At 36.6% G+C, this 24,788-nt stretch overlaps 1 protein-coding gene across 1 annotated transcript in view; it reads right to left on the bottom strand.

The window, feature by feature from the left end:
- Positions 1–24,299, bottom strand: part of LOC120537349 (sorting nexin-12) — a 30,720-nt gene extending 6,421 nt beyond the window's left edge. The window contains exons 1-3 of the mRNA XM_039766234.1: positions 24,031–24,299; positions 15,067–15,162; positions 5,281–5,405 (exon numbers count right to left, since the gene is read on the bottom strand). Of these exons, the coding sequence (XP_039622168.1) occupies positions 5,281–5,405; positions 15,067–15,162; positions 24,031–24,195 (386 nt within the window). The 5' untranslated portion in view covers positions 24,196–24,299. The remainder of the gene's footprint in view (positions 1–5,280; positions 5,406–15,066; positions 15,163–24,030) is intronic.
- Positions 24,300–24,788: the final 489 nt, after the last annotated feature.

Genomic DNA, 24,788 nt, shown 5'->3' with positions numbered 1-24,788 from the left:
CTAGAATCTCCTCCATGCCCTTGAGACTGTGCAGGAGACACAGCAAACCTTCTGGCAATGACACGTATTGATGTGCCATCCTGGAGAAGTTGGACTACCTGTGCAACCTCTGTAGGGTCCAGGTATCGCCTCATGCTACCAGTAGTGACACTGACTGTAGCCAAATGCAAAACTAGTGAAGAAACAGTCAGAAAAGATGAGGAGGGAAAAATGTCAGTGGCCTCCACCTGTTAAACCATTCCTGTTTTGGGGTCATCTCATTGTTGCCCCTCTAGTGCATCTGTTGTTAATTTCATTAACACCACAGCAGCTGAAATTGATTAACAACCCCCTCTGCTACTTAACTCACCAGATTAATATCCCATAAGTTTCATTGACTTTATGCTATACTCTGATTAAAAGTGTTCCTTTAATTCTTTTGAGCGATATATATATATATATATATATATATATATATATATATATATATATATATATATATATATATATATATATATATAAATAAATAGTTGACTAGTTGGGAAAAAAAGATTAATATTTTCATACTGATTTTATGGACATTTTGTATATTTAGTTGGTTGCACTGTCTAGCCTCACCTTTTTATTAATGGACTTGCACCTAGTTGCGATGTCTGCTTAATTATAATTTTTATTTGTAATTTTTCGATTGCCAGGGCCCATTCTTATTTAATTAATTTCAATACAGTTTTACTTCATGTTATGCATCGAGAAATGCTGAGCACATGTCAACTGTAGTGCATCATTGTTGGAGTTTTTCATACGCATCTCTTGTCTTTCTGAAGGGTTATTTCAGATTTATAGAAATTAATACTTTAGAATATATATGGAGAAAAAAAAACATTAGGTAGAAGGGCAGATAGTTTAGAATCAGCTAAATTGTTACTGACAGACTTAGACAGAAAATAGATTTGGGCAGATTTGTGGCCAATGAAAATTAAAGTAAATGTAAAGTATTACATATAGGAAGTAGAAATGTTAGCTTTGAATACACAATGGGAGATCTGGAATTTAAAAGTACACCTTTAAAGGAACTCGGAGTCATAGTAGACTCATTACCATCTTCATTAAGACAGTGTACAAAAGCGATCTGGAAGGTTGATAGGATGTTCGGTTATATATCATGATGTATAGAGTACAGGTCAAGGGAGATTATACTTAACTTTTATACATCATTACTGGACCTCACCTGGAATACTGTGTAAAGTTTAGGTGTCCATCTCACACAATATACATAGCAGCACTACATAAATTCAATGGAGAGTGACTAGGCTGACTGAAGGACTGAAAGGTATGAGCTAAAAGGTAAGATTGAAGGAGTTCAGCCCTTTTCAATTTAAGCAGGTATTAGGAGGAATTTCACACGAATTTAAAAAAAAAGTTTTTTTCATGGAAAAAACAATGGACACAAAATAAATTGAGGTAGTGTGCTGGACAGTAGAACTTCAAACCTTGAACTGATGCTAGTTTAGGCTGTTTAAATAAACGGAGGATCATGTTGGGCTGATTGGCCTGCTCTGGCCAAAATTCTTCTAGTGGTCTTCCCATAGTTCTTCACTTACTCTAAGCCACCTGTGTGATGCTCAGGTTGACCACAGCGGACATTACCTCCTAGATCTCAAGACATCAATAGTCATTAAACTAAGACATACAAATAACAACAAAAGCAAGGTATAAATCCAGGAAAAGTACTTTTATTACTCAAGAGATAGTGTTCAAAAACAAAGTGCAGGGCTTTGTCTTTAAAAAAAAAAACCCATAAAACAGTGTACTGGTGAAGATTAAAATGCAGATAAATCATCCAATGAATAAGGTAAAGTTCAAAATTGTAATAGGGTCAGGATCCATTTCTAATACTCGGCTTTCAGTCCTCTGTGACTCTTTATAAAACCTCCTCTGCTCACACTTTTCGGTCTCCAATTCTTACAAGCAGCACAGTAAACCCTTTCATCTGGCTTGTGTCCACACTGACATAATTCCTCAGTGTTGAGTAGGAGCCTCACAAGCCCTACACCCTTTCTCCCATCACCATCCCTCAGCATTCTGCAGGATCTCCCAGAGCAGTTCGTGGTTCCTGCTCCCTGGGTCCTCAGCAGGAGTGACCCTACCCTGTGAGAGCCATCCACTCGCTCCACCCTGAGCATCATTCCCAACAGCTTGTCTCATTACTACAGGACTGACTCAACCTTGATCCTGTCCCTTCGTTTTTCTTTTCTTCTTTCTTTTTATACTCAAAGCTCTCTCTTTTTTGTTTCCATTCTTTTCAGGCTTGTCTCCACCCCCCCGCAAGCTCTTTTATACAAAATGTGGCTGAGGCATCCTCATTACAAACTGTGGAATGCCAATGTAAAACTGCTGAGCTAATCAAGCAATCAGTTAATCTCCACACTGATGCCTGCACCCATTAAGCCTGAACTGCACCATTTTGTTTTTTAATTTGCACATAGCCACAGACACCTAACATATCACCACAGCCTGCTATATGTTATTTGTATTGAAATTTCCCTTACTCTGACCTGCATCCCTAGGTTACTTTCTTTCTTTTCTGCTAAAAAACACTATTCTGAGAGTGCCTGATTAAATGCCTCTACTAATTTTCTTCAAAACACTCTGAATGTCCTCTATACACTCGTTTTTCTCCTACAGAAAAAGTTAGCTTACGGACTGGTTTTACTGAATTAACTAGAATTCTTTTCTTAGTTACTTACTCTACAATAAACTCATTTACTTATTTCGTATTAACAGCAAAAACTTTGGATAAACATTTACTTGTTGCTGTTATAGTTAAATCAGTTCATGGTTGTTCTGCTCTACAACACACCAGTCACTAGAACCTCAACTGCAAGCAAAGTATACAGTTCTCCTGCACAGATGACACTAAAAAGGTAAACATATCTTATGAAGGGAAAAAAGTAAAAATGTACTGCACAAGCCACTGAGTGGGAACCAAAAAAAAAGTTCTGGGAGTACATGCCTTAATTTGACACCACAAAATTCTCAGTTCAGTTCAAAAAGATGTTGGCACATCTACCAGTCTTAACAGTAAATTTATATTTTTCATGATGAGCAGTACAGAAAGCCGATGAAGAAGCTACAAATTTATACATCAACAATAGAGTTGTTCTGGAGAAAGTACAGGCAGTCCCCGGGTTACGTACAAGATAGGGACTGTAGGTTTGTACTTAAGTTGAGTTTGTATGTAAGTCAGAACAGGTACATAAATTTAATAAATGCTATTGTTGACCGACTGTAACTAAGTGCTCTGCCAATGAATAATGTAGTTTCACCTCTCTCTGACCTTTTTATTATTTCTACTTTATTTTCAATGGTTATGGTTTTTATCTTCTTTACTGTATCACCAGCACTTGCATCAGATTTGTGTTTCAGAGACATTGTTGAAGGGTGAAGATGAAAGATTAAGATGAGCTTTTCTGCACAGCACTGTACACGCTATCACAGCAGGAAGGCACCAGTCGTCAACACGTCTGATGTACTGACAAGAGACAACTTCCTGCTATGTACATAACAGTACAAGCAGGCTTGCAATTGAGAATGAATGGGGGCACTGAGGGGCGGTTCATCCCCAGCCCACCTCACAGTCACCACCACTACAGTATGCTGCCTGCAGCGTCCGCCCACCAAGAACAAACACGGTGTGGCCAAAGGCAGGTAGTGAATCGCACCCAATCAATAGGCCGCCATCTGATGCACACTACAATGCTACCCCCCGCCACCCAGTTCACCCTCAATGGCCTCCGTTCAGCCACAACAGGGTCACCGCTTGCAGCATTACCAGCCGCACACCGAGAATGAAAGGGGCAGCTGTGTGTGGTGGGCGGGCAGTGAAACTACTTGCTGCCAGGAGCCGTCCGAGGGACACTACACTGCGCAAGCAACGAAATTGCCCCCCTCCAGCCACTGTTTGCAGCATTACCAGCTGCCCACCGAGAACGAACGGGACATCCATGGGTGGTGGGCGGGCAGTGAAACCGCCTGCCACTGGGAGCCGCCCGAAAGACACTACACTGCGCAGGCAGCAAAATCGCCTCCATCCAGCCACCACTTGCAGCGTCCCCAGGCCGAAGATGAAGGAGCGGCAGTTACTGAGGCGCATGCGTCACAGCTGCGGCACCGTTCATAAGTCGTAGGTCGGATGTCCGTAACCTGGGGACTACCTGTAGATGACAAGTTGAGAGTAGACAGAGATATAGGCACAGCAGTGATCAAGAGGGTAAGGGTACAAGGAAGAAATTCCGGGAGCTAGCCTCCATTCTGACTTCTAAAGGGGGATCTGTGGCATGGCAAAGACACATTTCCAAAAGTTGTGTAAGGCGCAGTATGCTCCAAGGGAGTGAGTACTGAAGAAAGACAATTGGGTGAAGAGGTGCAGAAGGTGGAAGTTGAAGGTTAGTGGTCTGGGTAAGGCCGAGAAAGACCTGGTTAAAGGTGGTTTCAGATGACATGAAAATAATGGGTCTTAACACAAAAACATTCTTCAGTTCACTATTTAGTTTAATTTAGTTATTCTACAGTATATGATCCTCGATGCGACACGAGGTCAGGCTACCATTTATTCATTTCTCCCTGGTAGGCAGGTAGAAATGCCCTTGAGCTTTTTGGAGGAAAAAAAATGGACAAGATTGAAGTACAGTCGTCAATTTACATTTCAGCCTCTATCAAAGAAAGTAAAAGTCAATTCAGTTCTGTTCCTGTAGCTTTGTAAACCTTTGAGACCTTTCTGTATTCATGCTTACTCAAACCAGTAAACAAGCACAGTCCACCCACTTCCTTCCCACATATTCTACTCAAGTTTTAGGCTCCTGCCAGAATAAGGCCTATTAGAACTATGCTCTGTTGTCTCCACCAGTGTCAGTAGCCCCCTTAAAAGAAAAAAAAATGCCCCTTTGGCAGGAAAACTTGTATGCTGATCCTTACCACTGTTATAACCATTTCTGATTAACAGCATTCTTTATGTGTCAAATAGGTTTGTGATGGAGTTTGCAAATAAACAGTAAGTTAGATTATTTGGGAAATAGTGGTCATTATTCTATTTAGCCCATTCTTTAGGTGTAATGAAAAAGAATGGGATGATTAACAATATAATCTGAAGGGTTCTGTGTATGAAATAGGTCATCGACATGGTAAATTACCATCACAATCTATTTGTTCAGCACCGCAGATGGTACACACTAAACTAAAATGGAAATATTAATAACTAAACAAAGGTATCCATCAAATTATTAGTTACTGAAAAACACATACTTGTTAATGAACTGTTCAAGACCTTGTCGTCGCTCCTCAATGAAAGACTCTTCAAAAATGCCTTCATCACCTCGAAATGGGAGTTGACGCTTCAAGGCTTTTCCAGGTAGTGGAGGCACCACAATCTGAAACAAAAGTACAATCTCATAACTTAATGCCCACTCTGCAACAAAAGCATGGCCTGAAAATGTCAAAGGCTGCATGACTCATGTTTCAGAAATAAAGTTACTAAATATTACAGTTCACACTGGACCAATTACTGATACAGTTTTCAAATTAAATGAAATGAGTAAAAAACAACTTACAATGGCCACATCCAGTAAGAATACAAATGAAGTGCATTACATTTGCAAGCAAACCGCAATTAATGATGCTCTGCATTTCTTCTTTCTTGCCTTTTAGTTGTCTTTTGCACAATGAGCTTTGTTGCATTTTAAACGCCACTCTCCATTTGAGACACACTACATTTGTTCTTTATGCACTAGTGAGCACTAGCAGCTCTTTGAACAATCAAGAATGACATCCAAGTGTAAATGAGGAAGCAAACAGAGTTTATTTTTACTGTTAGGAAATAATGGAACTAAGAAGGCTTAAGGGATCTAAGAAGGAAATTAAACTAATAAGTATTCTATTTAAGTTTTATGCACTTTTTTGTAACATACATAGTAGGGAAGAAAGAGTATGTTTATTAAAAATAAGTGTTAAAATACAAAGGAGATTGAGGAAGGAATGGAACCAATTTTAATCAATATAAAAAAATTAACACAAACAGTAACAATTTGCATTTGGAGATGACTGAAGATAAAAGTATTAACATTGCAATAAGCGTACAGAACTACTTTTATTTATTTTTCACTCCAAAAGATAAACTTTTTCCCCCATAAAATGGGTGCAATGTCTGCGAGTCTTATGGAGCAAATATTGCATCTATCAAAGACCGTGATGCGTATTAACTGACCTGTCACTGGTAGTGGCAGCTGTTAGAAGAGAAAGTGGTAGGCCCACGAGAAACCCCTGGGGACCTTTAAATGTCCCACTTTACTGCTGAATCTCGTCTGGTTAGTTGCCACCCACCTCTGCCCATCACTTGGGACCTAGGAGACTGCAGAGAGCCCTCTGACACTCCCAACTACAACCACTGGCCTGGGCGGGCGGGCGATCTTTCCAAAAAAAAACAAAAAAAACCATATAACGAACCTTTTAACAAAAAAATCACGATCCACAATCTGAATTGCAATCTGTCTTTTCAGTGTGGCATACACTTAAGAGAATATCCGGACTCAAACTCATCAAGACCTAAGTAACACTTTATTTTAAATATCAAACAAAGTTTAATTCAAATATTCTCTAATTCGCTAGCTAAGCGAAGTTAAGGAACACACCCCAAAGCTGGCGAGTGAGTGAGGAAGGCCCTTTCCCTTGGCCCAGATTCGCGCAAATAAATCGGTACTGCAAGCGAACTATGATACATAGCAAAATGAAAGAAGTTGCAAAGTCAACCGGAATGTTCAAGCAAATTATAGAAAAAAAAAAAAAAAGATCAAATCCGTAAAGCAGTTCTCTTGTGAAAAGCGGACAGACATACAGACATTGGATTTTATATATTACCAGACAGTAACGGCGTACTGCATAAATACACTTCACTTGAGCATTCCTAGTTTTTCTACTCTTTCTGTATGTTTAGCATTCGTTTGCTCAGAGGTTGATGCGCTTGCTGAGCTGCCTGCTTCTCCTCTTCTTTCGTCAGCATATTTTCGCATTAAAACCGATTAAGTCAGTGTTTGTGTTGCAATTACTTAGTACACTTTCCTTAATTTTTCAATTAAGCTGGCGCTCAAGTGTTCAATCTGCCTCAATGATTTAAGATTTGTTAATGACTAGGGCTGCAACGATTAGTCGATGTTATCGATGACGTCGACTACAAAAAATTGTCGACGTGGATTTTTTTTTATTGTCGACGCGTCATAAACAGAAAACTTTAATAGACGCTCCAGTCACAAAGAACCACATTGGTTTTTGTAACTGCAATGCACTACATGAATGTCTGGGGGCAATATCGTTTGTTATTGTTTGTCAAGACTGCACACAGTCCTACCAACAAATAACGTTTGAGGAGAAGAAGAATGTAGAGGAAAATAAACGTGGTTGCAATGGCGAGTCAGATAGAAGGGGGGGAAGGAGATGGAAAAAAATTGAGACAGAAACTTTCTAAAGTGTGGGAGCACTTCACCGAAAAAGAAAAAAAAGTTGAATGCAGATTATGCAAAGCGGAGCTTTCTTTTCATAGAAGCACCACAGCGATGCATGAGCATCTGAAACGCAAGCATCCTGGAGCTGTGATGCGGCCGTCCCTTAAGAGATAAGCTTTAGCGAGTAAAGTTAGTGTCACATGTTAACGATGTTTGTACTATAATGTGTATATCAAGGTTTCGACAATGCTAGTTAACCCTTACCGACACATACTTGGGTTAATGCACCCCTGGACACCAAATACTTTTTAGCTGCACTTTTTAAGTAAACGTCACAATTCACAAAGAAAATGTGAAATTTTAATGGAACGCATATTTTTTTTCATGCAAAGAGCATCACAAATACTCCAACACTAATCATTTTACACACTGCAAATGAACTGTAAAAACTATAAAAAAAAAAAACCCCAACTACTGCAACAATCTATTACTATATATTAAAGGTGCAACTGAGCCAACTGCACTTGAACAGGCTGCATGCAAACACGCAGAGGTAAACACTGATGATTGCAGACTCGTCTAGTGCAGCGGCTCAATCCCAGAGACAGTGGTGCTGCAGTTCTGCCAGGGCTGGCAGTGCTCATGAGCTGGCTGCTCAATGACTGATCAGCTCTGGCGGGCAGTCAAATTGCAACGTGAAGCAAATATGGCTGGTTGCGGGGTTCAATGAATGTATATCGCCGAATATACTCGCCCGCTGCGTGCTGGCAAATTGCACCGAGACACGACAACAGCCGGTTGCAGCATTCACTGAATATACACTGCCGAATATACTCGGCTCCGGCATGCTGGCAAACTGCAAGAGAAACAACTTTAGCCGGTTGCAGAGTTCAATGAATGTATGTCGCAGCATACAGTCAGCTTAGGCAGTTTAAGGGTTAAGTGAATAGAATTTCAGTTATGTTTGCTAACGTGTTTGGAGCTATAGTAAACGAGTGAATAAGAGTAGCTGAGCCGTCCTAGTTTTTTTTTTCTTTTTTCGTATAATATTTGAGTTCATATGAATAGTAAACCATCTCTAACTAATGTTAGGTAACTTACTGTATGTTTTGGAGTATATCAGTAACTAGCAAAATACCGGCGCTTCGTAGCGGAGAAGTAGTGTGTTAAAGAAGTTATGAAAAAGAAAAGGAAACATTTTAAAAATAACGTAACGATTGTCAATGTCATTTTTTTGTCACTGTTATGAGTGTTGCTGTCTTAACATATATACACATATATATACACATATATATATATATATATATATACATATATACATATATATACACATATATATATACATATATATACACACATATATATATATATATATATATATATATATATATATATATACATATATATATATATATATATATATATACACACACACACACAAAAACATATAAACATATCTACATATAAACATATCTACATATACACATACATATTATATATGGGGGGGTGGGGTTGAACGCACACTAAGGAGAGGCTCATCTGCTGGCTTCCTGCTGCTGCTGATAAGCTGCGTGTTCTGCTTGTCGCTGTTTTAGGAACTGGGAGCACATGATGCCTGTCTGCCAAAAGCATTCAAACAACTGCTTAGTTAGATGTCCGTGAACTTGTTTTAAATGTTGTCTCACTGCCTTGTCTCGCGTGAGGTTAAAGTGTCTCTCGCGTGACATCAAATTGTCTTCTGAGAAGATCACGTCTCATCTCCCTAGTCTCCCTCCCAGGATTTTTTTTTTTTATAATAGAGAGATGAAGAGGAAAAACCTATTGTCTGCACTTCAGCTGTAAAACTACCAAAGGCAGCCTGCCAAACATAAGGCTTCTAAACCTCGGGTTATGCAGGAAAAAAAAAAATTAAAAAGGATAAGTTATCATAATCTGCATAATTCTAGCAAGGTGATATAGATGATCAGTATCAGCCCCAAAAAAATTTTTTATGATTGTCTTTTTGTTGAAAACAGAATATCCATCTGTCTGAAGTACTTATTGCCCAGGAACAAATTAAAGAACAAGAGAATGGTTGATCCCATAGATGCCTCTATTATAAAAAAGGTTCAAATGAAATCTCAGTGAATAATCAATAAATCACTGGGAAATAATGTAGTTGTCAAACAATTGTGAAAATATAAAAACTGTTTATATTTGTTTGCATATATTATTTTTACTTTATAATTGTCACTTGGTAATGGGTGGATGATGCATCAGCATTATCACTTGTATTACCTATAACAGCTGTAAATGCAACATTATGCATGGATATAACCACTGCTTCCCAGAAGCTCAAGTTTGCGTAAAGAATGTACTTAAAGTGATTAGTTTTATAACCGTGAACCAGACTGGGGTGTCCTTTGTTACTAATGTTTGTCATTTATCATCAAACCCTTCTAAATCTAATTATGCAACCAAGAAGATATAAAAAAAAAATTGTTAAGGAGGGTTAAACAGGATTATGCAGATGAAACTGCACTTTAAAATTACTGATCTATATGCATCACTTCCACGTGACAAAATATTAGAGAAGAAATGTAATATTTCTGGGTTCAAGATTAATTTGAATAGGTGCACTTATCTTTAAAAATCTCCTGGGAGTTTACATAAATTGGAATCACAATTACTAAAAACTTGTTCAAATTAATCTTCAGCAGCTTGACTAACCATGTTAAACAAGACATTATAAACTGGTCAAATCTTTATCACACAAGAAGAATAAACAGTTAAAAATAAAAATCTTCCAAAAATATTTATACCTTTTGCAATGCTTTTCAATCTGTATTAACAAACTGTAAACACATTTCTGAGTGCAAAGAGGCCAGAGATAAACAAAAAAAAAATATTTCAAAGATATGAAGCAGAAAGAATCATGCAGCACAACTTTACATTCTGTATTAATTCCTTCCCGCGCACTTTGCATTGTGTATCAGTTACCATTACTTATAGCCAATTAAGTAAAGATGTGGTGGCTGGGCACTCACATCAACTGCATTTTCATCATCCCTAAAGTGCACAATATTCACTAACAATATTGCATCCTTTAAAAACTGTGCCCCAAATAGAACCTTACCGTAAGCCATTTTACTTACCACATGCAAGTTAGATAATAAATAAATAAATAAATTGAACCAACTTTAAGACTGGTGTTTCTGTCACACAACTTTCCCAAGTTAAAGTTAAAATTAAAGTTTCCCAAGTAGAATTTTGCAATTTTATTGTTTCTTGTATCTTTGTACTATATTGGACAGAACTTGAAGTTAGTAATTTGTTTAAAAATATAGGTTTGGGTTTTTTGTATCTTTGTGCAATATATAACAGTACTTGTTTACAAATGGTATATTTTTTTCTGTGCAGTATTTTACAGAACTTTGGATTTTTACTCTGTAGTATAGTACTTTTTTGTTGCTTGTATGCTACACAATTCACTTTGCAGCAGAGAATTTTGTTTATCCAGGCTGTTATGACCTATAGTTCAATGATTAGAATTTTATTCCTGTTTACATTAAGGGTAAGTGCCTGTTTAAAATGGTCTCATTTCAATAGTTTTGTTAGTCTTAGTGTAATGTTTTGTGTAAATCCTGTAGGCCACTTTGAAATAGTTTACTCGTATTTGCAAATGTTTGATGTCAGTAAAACTTTGACTGGTGATCTTAATGTTTTTGTGTTATTTCACTTCAGTTTTAAGTAAATAAATAAGACCAGTTTTCCTTAACTTTTTAAGGACTGAATATTTTTCCCAAAAAACATGTTTTTCTAAAAAGCATACTAATCAAGGGTTTCACACAGAAATCCACATAAAATATATGTTGCTGCATGCTGTGGCTCCACGTGAACATTCCCATAGGCATGTCAGCTACACAAACCTGTTCAGCACCACGATCAACTGGGGACGGATCAGGGGATGCTGGTACCTCACACTTGTTTTCAATCATTTGTATCAAAATCGGAATCCAACAAGTCAGAGCATAATTCAGTGAAAATATGTACAACATCGTCCACATGGTATTTTTGCTTTACGCATTCACTTCAATCTCTCTCGAAAAATGTTGATTCCATTCTTGCCATTGTTTGCTCCTTGCTACTCAATCTCAGTCAAACCAATGAAGCTAACTTTCCTTTTAGCAAAGAGAGTCCAATTAAAACATAGTGGCGGGGGTTTATCATCACTTACAGTTGATTACCACCATCTTCCCCACCTTTTGACAAAAGTCGACATGTGCCCTGGAAGACTTAACTGTTTTTTTCATTAATCTCATTGGTAAGCTACAATTATTATCCTATTAACAAGAACGAGCTAAATCAGCAAAACATTTACAAATACATTTTTAAAGTATGCAAAATATTGTCTAATTATCATCATCATGAAAGTCCCAGAAAATAGAGAAACAACTTTTTTTGCCAATATTGCAGACTCCTAGTATACACGTATTTTAAGTGCATTAAATACATTACAAAATTACTAATTATAACTATCCATTATTTTTTAACCTTTCCATAGAGTATAGTGATAGCTCTAAATTAAGCTGCATTAATGGACAAGATGCAATTAAGGGAATTACATGACCAACCATTAATATTTAATAAATCATAAAAGGTACTACTCTGATAATGGATGTGTGCGTCTAGCCATTTTTGCTAAATTTGATAAACTGGCACCAAATGCTGAAAAAAGGTACTAAACGTAATAAATATATAGGTAAAATTTACAAACTAAAAAAGTGTACCTCTAGAGAATTTGAAACAGTGCAGGGAAAGGGACCCTAAAATTGGGTGTTTAGATGATGAATGGAAGTCACTCTTTGATAATAAAAACACTCCTCAATTTGCACAAAACACAGACTAAACTCAAAACTGTACATATTTGTTAAGAGTTTGACTATCTAAAATTTCCCTATTATGAGAAATGTCACCAGGCACACAGTTTGGGAATATGAACTTATCAGACATTAATAGATTCTTTAATACTCTAACAACTCTGCAAGCAATAATATCTGATAGAACACTGCTATTCAATGTACAATCAATTGTGATAACTTACAATATGTAGACTTATCATACTCAGCTATGTATCATTACAAGTCTTCAAAACGGAAAGCATGTCAAGCATAACTGCAGTTGCTGGATCATGCTACATTAAGGATGTCAGATTACACGAGTAGAAACAACTTTTTGGCAGAGTTTCTCATTTTTAAAGTATTGCAAGCTCAGTGCATTTCGACTGCCATTAGTCACAAAGCCCAACAGCGCTGGTGGTTTTGCGATTCTCGCACAGATTATTGCAGTTTCCTCCATTTCCCCCCCTCATTTTCTATTTTCTCGTAGTGCAAACACAAGACATCAGACAGACAAGATTCAGCAACGTTTGTGTTTCAAAACGGCAGTTTTTCAGTCAGACATACAGTAAATAACCTTGCAGAAAAGAAACACAGAGACTCACAAGCGGAGCAACTGCGTGCTTTCACAATGATGTAGAAAACATTCTGGTCACTAATTACTCCACCCATGTGAACAGAGCCTGGTAAAGTACTTTGCCTCTGCACTACAACTTTCAGTCTGTGACTGATTAAATATTCATCAAACAAACTGTATGTCAAAGGGCAAACTGTCTAACTCAGTTACGCAAGACCAGATATAACTCCTTCTGCGAGATGTTTGATATACTGACAGAACAAAATTAGCGAGAAACTACCTGAGCATACCCGGAACATTGGTGCCATCAGAGTGGGTGTTCTCAGCTGCCAGTCTGACAGTTAACACACTGCGCACGCAGTGTCGATATGATCCTATTCCTAAACAAAAATGCATAAAATGCTTTTCAGTAATAGTAAGAAACAACTTGCGACGCGTTTTAATTTAACGTTAAACCAAAACAAACTCTTCTAAGGATAATATACAAGTAAAACTCTTCCTGAAAATTATTAACCTTGTATTATTTGGGGTTTTAGTATTCGCTCAAAGAGGGACAGTTACTGATTTTTAAATGTGATCAAAATTTACATTCCTAATTCACAGAGTTTTAATTAATAACTTCTCACTAATTCTATATTTTTCTTTAAAACTTCAAGCAATATTTATGCTTTTTTCAATATGCTTTTTTAAAATAAACACGTTTCATTTGTTCAAAATAAAACTGAGTTCCAGTTTAACAGAATAAGGAAAATATTTTGTTTTTATTTTTGTGGGTATTATGTAGTTGGTGTATTTTATTGTATTTTATTTTAAATCTAAACAAGCTCATAGGAAAACAATCATTATCACAATTAGTAAAGCTAAAGCCAAGAACCTGTACTTGTTCAATATTCATATTCCTACTATACATGTTAGCTAATCAAAATACTTTCAGATTTCAATTTGGATAATCATCTAGCAGTAAGCATCCAGTCATATCTCCACAAAACACATACATTTTCCTGTTCTTAAATTAAGGCATTATGATTTCACAAAATCAATGGATGGCTAAAAAGGTCTCTTATATTTCCTAAGCTCCCAGTTACTTCTAACTGAAAAACACCTAAAGTATTATCTATCTACTTTATTAAGTAAAACAAAAATGAAATATGAACAAATGAAACATACATATTGGAAGTATCATGAAATATGTAACAACACTGAAAATGATGAGATTATCAAAAACAGCTCCATCTATTCATTCGTACCTGAATGAAAAATAACATGGGCCTCAGTCAGGTCCTCACAGATTAACAAAAAAAATATGTTGAAGAGAGACATGCCATTTCAAAAAAGTGTCACAATTACATTTCTTCTTCAAGTTTAAACTCAACAAGCATCTGTTAACACCTACTTGGTAGCTACCAGTGTCAGGTGATAGATAAAGCGCTCTAAAAATTAAAATACAGATACTGCCCAACAGCCCTGTAATGGCTGCCACAGACTACTTTTACCAAAAGCAACAAAATTCCTGGGAAAGGGGTCAACTGATACAAGAACTGCATTATATTTTTTTAAAAACTTCATAAAAAATGCATGAGACAAAAAAGAATGTTCTTCAAACAAATATATGTAAAATGTTCAATTTAGGTACATTGTTCAGTAGATAAAATTTAAAACTTTTCTTCAACAAACTATGTTTTCTTTTGACATTTAAGCTTTAAAACCCCTATAGAATACAGAAGGTCAGCTTCTTTAGAGAAAGAAAGAACAGAAGTCTACCCATTCATTTTCTGAACCTTTTTTTGCCCTAAATCAGGACTATAATAGGCCAAGAACCTATCCCATAATCACTGAGCACAAGGCAAGACGCAGTTTTACTTGGGAAACCACACCATCACAAGGCATGTTCATTGCACACATCTACCTATCCAGCAAATTTAAAAAATGCACTTACTTTAAACCAAAACGTAAAAATTATGTGTGCACAGGCATGTATTTGGGAAGCAGAATTACTTCTATTTAGTCATTGACTGAAGCATTGGTAGTATCACAAAACATTTTCTACACATGTGAAAAGATAAATCATACTAATAAAAATGTGTAATATTTGAAAATAATAAATTTTTCTTTAGCTGTGCAGACAGTCATAAGCATTTCCTACCTTACTGTCTCTTTCCAATTCATTCTTCAGCCACTCAAAATCACTGTATCTTCTCCGTACACAAGATTCCTTCAGTTTAAAGATAGGAAGATTAGTCTACAGGAAAAAACATGGAGGAGAAAAACAATTGTTAATGATGGTATTAATTTGTATTAGCAATATTAACAAGATGACACTTGTTCTTAGTACTAATTAGCTAAAACATATCTACACAATTAATAGTACACTGAAACAGTTATGTAAATAAAGATAGTATAAAAAGTACATTTAAGGACAGACAAAATTGAGTATGAACAGAACAGAAATACAGTTATGGTGAGGGTTACTGTTAACTTTTGACAATAGCCAGGATGTTTGTTCCATTTGTCTCTCAATCCCAAACAGGACATCTGCTATAGAGAATGGGTACCACATGAATAAAATCATGTAACCATAGATGAGAATGTGAAAACTGGGTTGAAAATTGAAACTGTATAATCAATGCAAAAAACAAACTCAGCAAAAAAGGAATACAAAATTTTAACCATAGATGAAATCAATAACAGTGCTACAAAAATAACATTAATGTGTGAATTTTTTCTACTTACAGTAAAAATAAAAGTAATTTAGTTAATTTTGCAACCTCTTGCTACAGAAAGGGGCCCTGTATTTGTTAATGTCAATAATTAAGGAAAGTGAAGTATTTAAAAAACAAAAATAAAACAATTACAAGTACTGGTAAACCAACTTGCAAGCTTACATGACCTAATAACATTTTAGTCTAAAAAGATGAAAAAATATACTTTTTTATTAAACTAGGGGGCTTCACTCGCTAACCACTGTTTTTGGTTTTCCGGATACACACTTTTAAGATTTTTTTTTTCTTTGAATTGTTGCTATTTCATTAGTCTCACTTTCATTTCAGAACTTCTGTAAAAATAATATTTGGAATCTTTCAAGTCCCAATATGCTGAATCTTTTAAATGAGGTCAGTGAGACATGTGTTTAATGACTTTGTACCATAATTCAGGATAGGTTTCTGTGTTTGAAATTTCAGCACAGACAAAATGATCTACATCATCAGCAGTTATTTTTTTTGCAAAGTAACCAATACAGTAAATGCATGCGAGGTTAACCCAGTTTTTGAAATTCTCCGACTTAAATTTCAAAGCCTTACAATATGTACATACTTCTGACATATCACCTATGTCCATATATTCAATCTCTATTCACCTTTTTGTTATTTCTCTGAGTAATAATTTCCCTTTGCGCGAATGCAATGTTTACTTTCTTTGTTTTGACACTTTCATTTTTTTCTGCTTTCATATTCTGTATCCAGCTCTGCATGTGTTTTGCACCTACGTTGTTTTTTTTTTTTTTTTTTGAGTCTTTTGAATTCCACTGTTTTCATTATCTCTAATCTGCTCTGCATGTGTTTGGCCCCCTTGTTTGTTAACTTCTTTATGATGTTTTACTTTGTTTTCTACTCTGTCTTTTATTTCTGACCTCGCTTTGTCTTGCTTTCCCCCCAATGACACCTGGTCCGTGGTGATTATTTTCCCTTTTTTCGTGTAATAATTTCCATTTGTTTGCGCTACTGCGATCTTTACTTTCTTTATACTTTCTTTTTTTAATACTTTCTAATTTTCCTACTTTCATATTCTTTAACTTTCTCCACATGTGTATCGCACAGTTTGTTTTTTTTTGAGCCTTTCAAATTCCACTGCTTTCATAATCTCTAACCTGCTCTGCATGTTTATAGCGCCAACATTTGTGAAAGTCTTTATGAAGTTCTACTTTTGTTGTTTACTCTCTGTCTTTTAATTCTGAGCCCGATTGGAGGTGCTTTGTTTCAATTCCACTAGTTACGGGCTGATAATTACTTTTCTTATTATCTGAATTTGCACCTAGATTTTCTTTTTTCTCTACAACACTTTTGAGTTTCTTTTCACTGCGCTGCTTTCTTCTTCGCTTAGTCGTCTACGTTTCATTTATAACATATTGTCCTTATACGTTTTATATGCGCGGAGAGCCCTGGAGCTGTGTGTGCTCAAAGCCTTTACACGACTGAGTGTTTTGCTGCCCGTGGTCTTATTTGACATTGATTGTAAGTAGGGCGTGTCTTGCAAGAATCTCATGTTCTACGTCCCCGCGACACATTCCTGGGTCAATCTCTTGGCACAAAGTCTAATGTATAAGGTCCCTGCGAGACGCTCCGTGGCCAATCTCTTTCGTCTCGCAGGTCTTCACGTCTCATTTCCCTAGTGTTTCTCTCCAGAATTTTTTTTTTTATAATAGAGAGACATGGACAATTTAAAAGAGGACTTTTTAAAATACAGCACAAAACTAAAATATCACTTGAAGTTATCTGGCTACTAGAATAGCCTGGCTGCACACAACTTCAAAGTATCCCATTAAAATCTTCACTAATACAATGAAGTTTAGGACAGCTCATTTATTGTAGATTGATTAATTCAATAGGAGAATTATGCATGAAGAGGATGCTAGCTCACCTCAGGGCTCAGTTGTGCGCAGACACAGAGAGTCAATTAGGAAATTGCAATTTAACCTAAAATGCACATATTTATAAATGAGGAAGGAAAATTTTGTAGTATATGTTTGTGTACCGTGAACTTCTTAGGTAAGTCCTACTAAGTAACCCACCTGCAATAGTTTACTTCACAAATTAGCCATATAAAACAACTTTGAGAGGAATGCCTTTTGTATCATTTAAGTAATTAATTTATTAATTTACTCTAAAATCTAACAAAAATATTTTTATTGTAATGCTTCCTTGTAGGACATTCAATGTAACAGTTTTTTTCCCCAATTAAATAAAAATATTTATAAACAGAGGTTTACCGAAACTATTTTCTAGCTTTCCTCCAGAACAGCCAGCCATTCAAAATCTATTACTAAGAAAAGCAGTAAGGTAAGACTGAAGAAATAGGGATTGATACACATACTGCTCATAAAAAGTGATTTTGAGCAACTAGTGTTCTGCAAGTTAGCAAATGACAAACAATATAACTTCAGTATGAAAATGCCACACTTATCGCATTGCAACCACAAGACACCACATCCAAAATTTGCGTTACTAACTGGAAAAACCATAGTTCTGCTAATCTACTATCACTATAAAGCATTTTGCCTAGGTGCTTTTAAATAGGCTACACAACAAGCAATTAAAATTCTCAGTTACAAAACTAATTATTCCTGAATGCTTGCAACTAGACAAAAGTGATTATTTAAATAACTGCAGATTTTAAAAGGTAAGATATTAACTTTCAAATTCTTGGTATTATTTTCTTTTGTCCCAACCAACAAATTGTGAAAATTACCTTAAATTTACTAAAGGTTTGGCATTAAAATACTACATAATATAAAGATTGCTATTGGTAAATTCTAATCAGATAAAATACCAATTAACAGATACAAGCATTTCTTAAAGTGAGAAACCTAGCCATGTGAAACAATTTTTATGTATTTTTAATTTTTTTTTTTAATGGCTGAACTAGAATTTACATCCTTTGCCTAATAAAAGTACTTTTTTCTGGATGGGAAACTATTAATCCATCTATCTATCTTCTATCCCATTTAAAGGAGGGTCACAAGAGGCAGTGCCCATTCCAGCAACCACAGGCAGAAATCGGTCCTGGGCAAGACACATTTACATCAGCTCATCCTCACATCGATCCCACTTAGAAACCCCAGTTAACTAAACATGCATGTCCGTGAGAGGAAAACTAGAGTGTCTAGAGAAATATCCAAGTTGACTTGTTTACTGGGAATCAGTGCAAGTGCCTAAGAAAGTCACACATATAGGAGGAACTGCAGTTAGCACAGAACCAAGACTAAGGGCCCGCTTATAATGTATGCTCAGAACGCATATGCATCATGGCTGCCACGCATTCCCAGTGTTCATTTGACGCATCCTCTGAGCACATCCTTAGAAATTAACGAGACACGTGCGCGAGTTGCAGTACCAGCAAAAAGTCGGGGGCTGCAGTGTGATAAAAGTTGGAATGTGATGTCAAAGTCTGTGTTTACTATCTACATGCGATAGGAAGCAGCTTTGAGGATCCTATAGGATCAATGTGCGTGCTTCAATTTTTGATAAATGGTTCGATGTGGGTAAGCAAAATGCCGACATACAAATGCATTTGTGATGCTTTTATATTCAAGTGTCGCATATTCCTGATCGTAATGACACGATACATTTTAAAAGTCTCACATACCATTTGTTTTTTTTTTCCCCCAACTTCACAACAGCAACATAATGTACAGCGCTGTATTTGAGCCACAGAGGAAAAAAAAAATTTAAGGACGTGGGGAAAAGGTGTATTTTGTGATTAAAGTGGACATTTTGCCTTCAATCTTGAAATGTCCACTTAAACCTCGTAGTTTACTTTTTCATTAAAGCAGACCGTCGTAAACATCATACCAGTTCTTAATCGCTAAGAGCTTCTGGGGCTTCCTCCTGACCTGACAGCAGCGGCAAACAGCAATAGATCACCACACAGAACAAATTAAATGCATGATATTCCAACTCTCTGCACATTTAGAATCCACATTACATTTTACAGATAAATCATTAATTTTGTTTAAATAAAGAATATTGTTAATAATTACATACATTGGGGTGACACGGTGGCAGAGCGGTAGCACTGCTGTCTCGCAGGGAGTCATGTCGCTGGTATTCCCTGCCTGGAATATACACGTTTTCCTGCTGGGTTTCCACAGTGTGCTCCGTTTTCCTTCCAAAGATATGCAGGTTTGGGGACACTAAAATGACGCTAGTGTATGTGAGTGCTTGTATTCACCTTGCGATGAGCTGATGCCCCATCCAGGAATTTTTTTCTGTCTCAAGCCCAATGCTAGCTGGAATGGGTACATCCCTGGATTGATGGATTCAATCATTAAACATCCTTTTCTGAGATATTGCAGCAAGGTGTCATTGGAATTTAATGGCTGTCCCAGGCAACTACACTTCAGAGTACAAAATGAATGACCAGACATTCTTCTGAAGGAATTTCTTAATACAGAGCATAATTTATGCTTCCTTTCATTAAGGCAAGCTGCCTAGGTCATGTTGCAGTAAAACATCCACACATTATCACCACACTGAACATTTAGTATGACATTCTTACTGTGGAATGCTGTCCTTGCTTTACACCAGACATAATGGGAACTATGTTGTCCAGAAAGTTTTATTTTTGTTTCATTTGTCCATAAAAAAACTCCCAAAATATCAGGGATCAACAAAATACACCATGTACATATGAGAGATGTGCATTTAAGCTATGATTGGCAAGAACCAATTTCTCCCTTGCTGTTCTTCAATGAAGTATATGTTTGCCTAATGGCTTTCTGATTATAGAGTCATGAACATTGGCCTTTGCCGAGGCAAAATAAGCTTACGGTTATTTTAATTCTTTTAGGATCATTTGCGACTTCCTTTGTTTTAACACTGTGTACATGAAGCAATTTTGACACATTAGCCACTCTTAGGAAATTTCACTACTGTTCCATATTGTCTTCCATTTGAAGAGTGTGGCTCTAAATTGTGGTTCTATGAATTCTCAGATTCTTAGAAATTGCTTTATAGGTCTTTTCAGGCTAACAGATTTGAAGTTTTTTTTCTAATCTCTTCAGAGTTTATTTAGTCATGCCATTATGTGCTTGTAGACTATGCCCTGGGAACTGACTGTGATAAGTATCAAAAAAGTGAGGTTTATATTGAGCCTGACTGTTCTATTACCTGATTTGAGTTGTTTTAACAGGGGCCAATTACTTCTTCGCATAGAGGTCAGCTTGCACTGGATAACTTTTATTACATGAATATTTTATTTATTTTATATATACACACACACACACACACATATACACAGTATATATATATATACATACATACAGTATATATGTGTTTGCTTAACTGGGGATATTTTTTGTCTGTGCCATTTGTTCTTTAATATTGCTTTTTACTGTACTTTGTTAAAAGTTTACTGAAATATTTTAAACAATGTAAATACTACTTTTTGGGGAGGGGGTTAATTTATAGTATATAAAACCTATCTTTATTTTGACAAGGGTTGTCCCACCAATCAAAGATAATTCATAAACATCTTTCATTCATGATATACTGTAAATAAGACAGCAATTAAATCTGCCCCTTTATTTGAAGCATACAGCTGACCAAAGTATCTTAACTTATGTACAATGAAAGAAGGAAGAAAAAATGCACCAAAGACTGGTCAAAAGGTTTTACTTCCTCCAGTGGCAAAAGTACAAAGATCCATCCATTCATTTTCCAACCCGCTGAATCCGAACACAGGGTCACGGGGGTCTGCTGGAGCCAATCCCAGCCAACACACAGCACAAGGCAGGAACCAATCCCAGGCAGGGTGCCAACCCACCGCAGGACACACACAAACACACCCAGCACACACTAGGGCCAATTTAGAATCGCCAATCCACCTAACCTGCATGTCTTTGGACTGTGGGAGAAAACCGGAGCGCCCCGAGGAAACCCACGCAGACACGGGGAGAACATGCAAACTCCACGCAGGGAGGACCCGGGTTCTGCGAGGCAGCAGCGATACCACTGTGCCACCATGCCACCCAGTACAAAGATCTCTGGTTTTGTGGAAGCTGGAATTAATTATTAGAGCAAATAAAAATATGAAAACTGTAGTAAGCTACAACATGAAGTGATCACAGAAACAAATTGTTTATGGTACCAATTAAACAGAGATTCAAATGAACAACACCACAAAAGGAAACAAATCTTGGCAACTTACCTATGGCCTGTGCGCTGGCATCTACTGTAGTGTCAATTGATTACTTTAAATAATATATTCCTTAAACAGGCATAATTTTCAAATTATTAAATATTGTAAACAAAATAGTAATTGTATTTGTTCAACTAAATGATTAACTACTGGATAAACAAGTCATTCAGTAGATACCACTGGAAATCATACTGTTCTTTTCTGCCACAATGTATTCTAAAATATATTATTATGAAAATACACGAATTTCACAGCTACAGAATGTACTTTCAAAGAAGGTCAAGAAAAAAATACAATGGAAGTAGAAATAAGATGGTAGAATAAATGTAATGATTTTCTGAAAACAAGGACTAAAGAAGGCAGAAAAATGCATTTAGGGAACAGAGGTGAAAGAAAAGTTAAACACGCACAGCTACTCCAAAAGGACAGTTTACAGGCAGGAAAAACTGATGGACAAAGAAATATACCAATTTATTTGCAATGAATACTACGAAAATAGCGTCTGCCGTACACTGAAAAGTAAAAACTCTACTTTGTACACTCAACTGAGTATGTTGTATTTTGTTAAGTCATATCAGGTAATTTGGGCTCCAATGAAGAAAAAAAAAAAAAAAAAATATATATATATATATATATATATATATATATGACAGCATTGAACATAAGAGCTTATGACATCAAAGACAAGTCTAGAGTGAACATATAATAAACCATTTACATTCACAAACTTAACTAAATTAGCATAATTAGACTGCATTATTTAATACAGAATGAAAAGTATAAAAATATATTAAAACATAGGAGTATGCACTGATACAGTGCATTGGCACACCCACCACATGACAAAACTACCTCAGGATCCCAAATTAGGACCCAAGCACAGCCGTGCAATGGGTGACACCTCTGCACCACACTAGTTTGAATGGAACAGTGCGAGGTTTTTGTTTTTTTTTTTTACAGCGGTTGGAGTGCCAATCCTGCCAGCAACCTCCAAGTTGGATGCAATTTAATGTCAAGATGGAGCAATTGCAGGTTAAAGGCCTTGCTCAAGAGCCCACATAATATACTGAATTACCCTTCCAACTGCGTAATTAATGTTATTTGGAAATTCCGAACAAATCCAGAATAATCTTAGGGTTCTGGAATTACAAAGTTCATTATGCCACTGATATTTTGACCTTTCAATTTTAATAACAAATATGTATGTTTTCTACAATGGTACATCATGGTAACACTAACACCTAAGGACATCTTACAGAATCTTCCCCTAGGACAAGGCATCAACAAGAATATGCTAGAGGCCCTGTCTGAAACAGCATAGCAACGCAGTACATGTCTCGGGGTGATAGAGGATGCAGTAATTAAGAATCAGCCAAATGTCTCGGGAGGCAGTTCAGCTTGTCACACTTTAATAAAATGAAACAAGCATTTGGTTAATTTAATAACATTTCCCGTGTAATTTAAATACAACTTTCAACGCAGTTACTAACGACCGACTGAAATGTTTCTGTGAAACACTCACCAACAGTCTGAGCAACTTTCTAGCTTATGATTACCCTTTGGTCCATTTTAAACATGGATTTTAACCTCTGATCCTAGAGAAACTTTAAACAGTAATGTTCGTTTAATGTTTCTTGTAAAATTCAGAATATTTAAAATACATGATGCATCTCGGATTAGGTATTTCGATAATTCGTAAAATTGACGATGTAATTGATTATCAGGCTTGGAATTCTGCTGTACAGTCTTCACTTATTTCCTTAAGGATATTTATTGCCAATTCAGCAACATCCTTACAGAATGTAGCCGATACATACCTATACTTGAAATATGTTAAAATATGCACTCCTGCACAAATACTTATAATCAGTTAGAAGGTCTCTTTTTCTAATTCAAAATGTCTACTATTTTTAGCAGATCGGTACAGCTTTATATCTCACATTTCCAATGAATGAAGAGTTTTTCATTTAGATTCTGGCGTTTGTTCCTTGCAGCAACAAAAACGCCCATTTCCTTCTGCCATAGATGTGTCTGCTGTGTTTTCTCTTTTGTCATCTCACCCTTCTTCTGTGTCTAACATATTAGCTCTAAACAGTGCGTTATGTCAGGGGTACACTTCAAGACTGTTAACCGATTGAAGGCCCAACCTACATCCTCGGAACTCGGGTTGCTCCCTTTCGGCGCATAGCCTTACCCGCATTCGGACCTCGTACGTTGTGTATCGGTTCCTACCGACCCCAACTGTCTGTGGGTTAAATACGTCGATTTCGAGAAAGTTACTCGGAGGCCCATATGCATCCGTGAGATCCTGGGGTTTAGAATTTAAACGACGGGTGTCCGCAACCGTTGCTTCCGACATTTTTCAGCGCAAAGAATCCAGTGTACAGGGTCCACAATTAGAGCAAGACAACAAGGAGCTCCTGAAGACTGTCCAGCTGATTCAACCAATAGGAGGTAGAGAGACAACGCGGCAGGTTGATCTCGTATGAGTGATTGAAATAATCAACCAATTGTAGTGGAACTCTGAGAGGGCAATGTTTTAGGATGGGTGGGCCTTACTGCATGCAAAGCCAATCTCTTTAAGTTATGTGGAAGTAACTGCAACTTCCAGAAGGAAGTGGTTTAGGAATATCTTGTACATAAACTGTGTCAGTCACAAAACTGTTGTGTGTAACAGTTAAAAATCACTTTTTGAAATCTGTAAAGGACAAACGATGATTGTTCTTAAAGCCATAACAGAATAGCATAAAGTCAAGTGTGTTCCATTTGTTGTTTCCCCAAATGTCAGTTAGTTCTACAATTGTCAATTATAACGAATAACTAATGAATCGTTTCCCATCCCTGATTTGTGCCTCTTATAATGCTCAAGTTAAATATTTCAATCTTTTTTTTTTATACTAACAAACTTTACAGTTGCTGGGAGAAAGCTTCAGACACAGCAGGCTCCCACCT

This window comes from Polypterus senegalus, chromosome 10 (assembly GCF_016835505.1).
Source record: "Polypterus senegalus isolate Bchr_013 chromosome 10, ASM1683550v1, whole genome shotgun sequence".
NCBI classification, from domain to species: Eukaryota; Metazoa; Chordata; class Cladistia; order Polypteriformes; family Polypteridae; genus Polypterus; species Polypterus senegalus.
Note: the sequence above shows the minus strand (reverse complement) of the source record. Positions and strands in the feature narration are given on the sequence as shown.